This window comes from Rattus rattus, chromosome 16 (genome assembly GCF_011064425.1).
Source record: "Rattus rattus isolate New Zealand chromosome 16, Rrattus_CSIRO_v1, whole genome shotgun sequence".
Classification (NCBI taxonomy): Eukaryota; Metazoa; Chordata; class Mammalia; order Rodentia; family Muridae; genus Rattus; species Rattus rattus.
The window spans coordinates 16,361,920-16,367,919 of record NC_046169.1 but is presented as its reverse complement, the minus strand read 5'-3'; the positions used below and the strand labels follow the sequence as shown (position 1 = coordinate 16,367,919).

The following is a 6,000-nucleotide window of genomic DNA, read 5'->3' as shown; positions in this document are numbered from 1 at the left end:
CTCTTTTATGCCATAAAGTTTGGTTGGTTCATCCTAGGTGGATGCCTGTCTTTTCAGCAGAGGTGGTATTCCTCCTTTCCCGTCCGTTTTGAGACAGGTTCTCAGTATGTAGCTCAGGCTGGCCTTGACCTCTCCCTCATCCTCCCACCTAGTCAGTCTCCCAAGTGCTGGGATGACAAATATGCCTGGACTATCTGGGGCTAGCGATCAAATCCACTCTACAGATACATTCCGAGCTCCTGGTTAACTTTAAGATCAGTCAGGCAGTGGTGGCGCAGACCTTTGATATCAGCATTCAGGAGGCAGGTGGATCTCTGAGTTCAAGGCTAGCCTGGTCTACAGAGTGAGATCCAGGACAGCCAGGGCTACACAGAGAAACCCTGTCCTCTCCTCTCCTCTCCTCTCCTCTCCTCTCCTCTCCTCTCCTCTCCACTCCACCCCCCTACCTCTTTGTCTCTTCTCCACGCCCCCCTCCCCCAGGGGTGCTGGGTACAGAACCCAGGACCTTGTGAGCGCGCTAGGTAAGAAGTCTGCCACTGAGCCCAGTACACTACAGTTCAGCTCTGGCATCTTTCAAATGCTCCAGCACTGCAGTCTGAATTTCTACGCAGCCTTTTCTAAGGTCCGCGTTTATCTTTTTGGCTTCTAATTCCTTCCGTACTTGCATGTGGGTGTTGAGTGATCCTTACATAGGTTCTGGAGATCAAACTCAAGGCACAGGCTCCCGTGGCAAGTGCCTCTCTTTACCCACGGAACCATCTTGAGTGCCTTCCCCCTCTCCCATCGATGCTTCCAACCACAGGACGTAGGGTCTGGGTCGGGCTGCCTGCCTCAGAGTACACGGGGTTTCTGAGCTAACGCAGCCACCTCCAGGAATGAGTCAACTCTTCGCTATTGCCTCGGTCTCCATGTTCCAACCGCTTCCCCAGGGAGAGAGCTTTCCACCCTAGCCGGCTCCTGCCTGGATCGCAGTCTGTGAAGTGTCTCCCTGCAGACACTAGAGGGCAGAGCTGGGCTTCGACTCAGGTCAGCCACCGCGCTGTCACCAGCTGCAAAGCGGCAGTTTAATACTTATTTATTAATTTTTTTTTTTTGCATAGAGGGGTGCACATGGAGGTCAGAGGACTTGTAGTAGCTGGTTCTCTTGTTCTGTCACGTGGGTTCTCGGGGTCAAACTCAGGTCATTGGGCTTGGCAGTAGCCTTTACCTACTGAGCTCCGAGAGAAACTGCGTACTTAGCAACTTCCCTCTTCACACTCCTGATGCACAAACGCGGCCTGTCAGAAGCTTTCAGAAACTCTAAAGTCTAGAGAGCCTTTTCTCCCTTGTGCTGCTGGGGATAGAACTCAAAGCCTGGCGTGTGCTAGGCAGGCACACCACTGAGCTACATGGCCAGGGCACAGTGGCAACCTTCCCACAGTGGCAGGGGACGGGTTAGGGTGTGGCCTGTCTCCGTTACAGCCGTCCAGGCCCAACGCCTTGGGAAGGCGGCGAGTCTTAGGACTCTCTTTTTGCTCTTTCTTTTCCCAGCTAGATACCAGCCCCGTTGAAATGGAATCACTTGTGCGATAGGCAGGAATCTCTCTGACCCTTAGCTTCTCTTGTGTCTTTTCGGGAAGGGTCTCGTGTAGCCCAGGCTGGCCCGCTAATGTAGCTGATGGACTCAAACTTCAGACCCTCCTTCCCTCACTATCCTGAGTGACAGGATTACAGGCCGGGCCTACCATGCCTGATTTATGCAGTGAGAAGGGCCAATCCTAGACACCTGGGCAAGCTATGCAAGCACTGTCCCAACTATGAATAAATATTTAAAAATTTAAAACTTTCTAAGATTTTAAAAAAAATTTTTTTTTACTTGTATGAGCATTTCTCTTGCACATATATGTGTGTACTATGTGTGCCTGGTGTGTACACAGGCCAGAAGACGGCATCAGATCCCCTAGAGCCAGAGTTATAGATGGCAGTGAGCTACCATGTAAGTGCTGGGGTTCGAACCTGGGTCCTCTGGAAGAGCAGCCAGCGCTCTTAGCTACTGTTCCACCTCTCTAGCCCAACTTATGTAATTCTTATTTGTTGGAATTTATGGAAATTTTGCTTCCTGGTGAATCTCCAACTATTAAAGGATCATGTTGGAAAAGATATTCTGGGGCCAAAGAGATGGCTCAGTGCCACTGCTGTAGAGGACCGGGATTTGGTTCCCAGCACCCACTTGCTGGCTCACAACCACCTGTAACTCCTGTTTCAAGAGGCTTCAACGCCCTCCTCTGGTCGCTGCACATGGGGCACATTCATATAAGCAGGCCCAACATGTTCATACACACAAATAAAAATAAAAGAAGCTATAAAAAAAGACACTAGACGTAGATTCTGTCAGTTGGTCACTATTGCTTCTATTTCAGAGCACACTTGCTAAATAGTCCTCAGCCCCCGCTCGGCCAGCTCCCTTAACCGCATGGGGGAGGGGAGTGCAGGCATCTATCTACTCAGCTGGCTTGTTAAATTCCCACTGTGTTGGGACAGGCGTCCTGTTGTACATGCAGGTAGATCACTGTAAGTTTGAGACTTGTTCTGAACTAAAAAATGATGAGGGATATAGCTTAGTAGTAAAGTTACATGCCTAGACTTCTCAGTGAGTGCCTTGGAGCATGACTCAGTGGTGGAGCCCCTGCCTAGAATCCCCCAGTGAGGGGCTGGGGGCGTGGCTCAGTGGTAGAGCCCCTGCCTAGAATCCTCCAGTGAGGGGCTGGGGTGTGGCTCAGTGGTAGAGCCTCTGCCTAGAATCCCCAGTGAGAGGCTGGGGGCGTGGCTCAGTGGTAGAGCCCCTGCCTAGAATCCCCCAGTGAGGGGCTGGGGCGTGGCTCAGTGGTAGAGCCCCTGCCTAGAATCCCCAGTGAGGGGCTGGGGCATGGCTCAGTGGTAGAACACCTGCCTAGAATCCCCAGTGAGGGGCTGGGGTGTGCTCAGTGGTAGAGCACCTGCCTAGAATCCCCAGTGAGGGGCTGGGGTTGTGGCTCAGTGGTAGAGACCCTGCCTAGAATCCCCAGTGAGGGGCTGGGGGCGTGGCTCAGTGGTAGAGGCCCTGCCTAGAATCCCCCAGTGGGGGCTGGGGTGGCTCAGTGGTAGAGCACCTGCCTAGAATCCCCCAGTGAGGGGCTGGGGGCGTGGCTCAGTGGTAGAGCTCCTGCCTAGAATCCCCCAGTGAGGGGCTGGGGTGTGGCTCAGTGGTAGAGACCCTGCCTAGAATCCCCAAGGGAGGGGCTGGGGGTGTGGCTCAGTGGTAGAGCCCCTGCCTAGAATCCCCCCAGGGAGGGGCTGGGGGCGTGGCTCAGTGGTAGAGCCCCTGCCTAGAATCCCCCAGTGAGGGGCTGGGGGCGTGGCTCAGTGGTAGAGCCCCTGCCTAGAATCCCCCAATGAGGGGCTGGGGCGTGGCTCAGTAGTAGAGTCCCTGCCTAGAATCCTCCAGTGAGGGGCTGGGGGCATGGTAGAGTGGTTGCCTAATGCTGACTTTAATTCCTAGTACCACAAAATCAATCAAGCAATCAAACTGCAGCCCTGCAGTTCTCAGCGACACAGTGGGACCCTGTGGGTACAGTCAGGCAGTCTTAGTTCTGCCATGCTGTGTCGCACAAGCAGACAATCTGTTTTATAATGCTATTATTTTTTTCCTTCTGGTGATGGAACCCAGGCTCTCATTTACCCCAATCACACACTTTACTCCTTGAACCACACCCTGCCAGCATTTCATCTTATTTATTTCTGAGACAGGGTCTCACTGTGTACCCCTTGTTGGCCTGGTGCTCGCTATGTAGATCAGGCTGGCCTCGAACTTACAGAGGCTGTCTCTGCTTCCTAAGTGCTAGGATTAAGGCATGTGCCATCGTGACCAGCTACATTTTAAAGACTTAGGAGGGAGGACCTCGGGTGGGCTGAGGGCTGCAAAGGACTCACCAAAGCTGTAACTTCCAGTTAGCATCCGATTGGCTGCCAATGAGGGCGGAGGAGGGAAAAAAAGTATGAGTCATTGGCTTGTCCCTAGACATCTGGTCTCTACAGCCCTTCAGCTGCCAACTCCTGGTATCCAGGACAGCTAAAAGAAGAGAGGCGGGGCTATGGAGACTGAGAGGCTCTGGGGGCTTTGGAAAAAACCGACAGGGGTGAAAGGGACCTCAAGAATCGCCCGCAATTCCTAATTGCACAACACTCAGTGGCAAAGACCTTTGATCTTGGAAGGTGAGTGTGGACTGATGCCTGGGGATTACCATTTACTTGACCTGGCCACTTGACCCTCTGAGGCGGGATATCACAGACAATAAGAACAGGATGCATACAGTTTTATAGGACCCAGCCCTCCAGTATCCCCCGTTGGAAATTTTCTGTGTGGGTCGGAGGAACACTGAGATGGGTTAGCAGGGGAGGAAACTTGTCACACAAATCTGAAGACCCGAGTGGAAGAAGAGACCACTCACAGAAGCTGTCATCTGACCTCGACGTGAGTGGCAGAGCATGCGTGGTGGACCTGCCAAGTGTGTGCACAAGTGCGCACACACATACATAAAATAAAATGTTTTTAAAAACAAGAAAGAAAACTGTCTTGGGTAGAATTCTAGCCAATATCGTAGCAAATTTGCTTGTGTGAAAAACAGGATCAGAGCGGCCCCTGTCTGTGGCTGGCGGGCCTCACACTCTTGCCCTTCAAGAAGAAGAAGCAGTTTTTATGGGTTCTTTACAGTTATCCCGTCGATGTGGTCAATGGGGATGCAGGGGAGGGAAGGATGATGTATGGAAGTGGACGGCCGGATGCCGCTGAAAGAGAGACCAGAGATGGGTGAGGCCGTTTACCTGCAGGGGTCGGCTGGGCCTGGAACGGGGTTTGGACCGATGGAGGGAGGCTTCCAAAGGCAGAAGAGCTAGGGCTGCTGCTGAAGGCATCGAAGTTGGCAAAGCCTCCATGGGAAGGATTCTGGCCTACAGGAGGAGGGAAGACTAATGTTACAAGAAGGAGGCGCTGGCTAGTTGGGGTTTTTGATTTTTTTTTGATCAACTTGACTGAAACAAGCCAAGGCCAAGGTCATTTAGCAAGAGGAACCTCAATTGAAAAAGTGCCCCTGCCAGACATGCTGGTGCATGTTGTAACACCAATAGGGAGGTGGAGGCAGCAGATCTGTGAATTCAAGGCCAGGCTGGTCTATACAGGGAGTTCTAGGACAGCCAAGGCTCTGTAGAGAACCCCCTTTCCCCCCTAGAAAGAAAGTGCCTCCGTCAGACTGGCCTACAGCGGGTGAGTCTGTGGGAGCACTTTCTGGATTATTATGGGAGGACCTAACCCAGTGGAGGCAGTGCCATCACTGGACAGGAATAAGGAAGCAGGCTGATTAGTCTACAGGGCAAGCCCCAGGCCAGCCAGGGCTACATGGTGAGATCCCTCTCAAAAGATCAAAAACCAAAAGAAAACAGGCTGTGCAAGCTGTAGAGAATGTTTCTGCTTCAGTTCCTGACTTGAGTTCCTACCCTGGCTTCTTTCAAGGGCCTGTGAACCAGGACAGGGAAGTCAAATTAACCCTTTCCTCCCCAAATTGGTTTTAGTGAGTGTGTAGGTTTTTTGTTTTTTGTTTTTTGTTTTTTTTTTGTTGTTGTTGTTTGTTTTTGTTTTCCATCACAGCAACAGAATCCCGAGACACCAAGCATGGTGGTTCATACCTGTGACCCCAGTACTCAAGAGGCTGGATTGAGATCATATCATGAGTTCGAGACCAGCCTGAACTCCATAGCACTATGGCCCTATTTCACAAACAGATAGACAGTCTCCTACCCCCTCCCCTTGCAAGGCAGCTCAGTGCCCTAGAATCTGTGTTATTATCTTATAATCTGGAGACACGGAGACAGGTAGAGTTACATTGGCCGGCCATCCCAGCATATGTGGCAAATTCCAGGCCAGCGAGAAACTGGATTGATTTAGTTTAATTGAAAAGGTCGGTACTGAAGAGACGGCTCAGTGGCTAA

The 6,000-nt window shown here is 51.9% G+C and overlaps 1 protein-coding gene across 3 annotated transcripts in view; it reads right to left on the bottom strand.

Annotated features, from left to right (window-relative positions):
* Positions 1-6,000, bottom strand: part of Agfg2 (ArfGAP with FG repeats 2) — a 36,313-nt gene that overhangs the window by 7,645 nt on the left and 22,668 nt on the right. For 2 of the 3 annotated variants that reach the window (XM_032886569.1, XM_032886567.1), the window contains exons 6-7: positions 4,840-4,965; positions 3,949-3,981 (exon numbers count right to left, since the gene is read on the bottom strand). In XM_032886569.1, coding sequence (XP_032742460.1) covers positions 3,949-3,981; positions 4,840-4,965 — 159 coding nt within the window. The remainder of the gene's footprint in view (positions 1-3,948; positions 3,982-4,839; positions 4,966-6,000) is intronic. The other variant, XM_032886568.1, reaches the window with a different exon arrangement.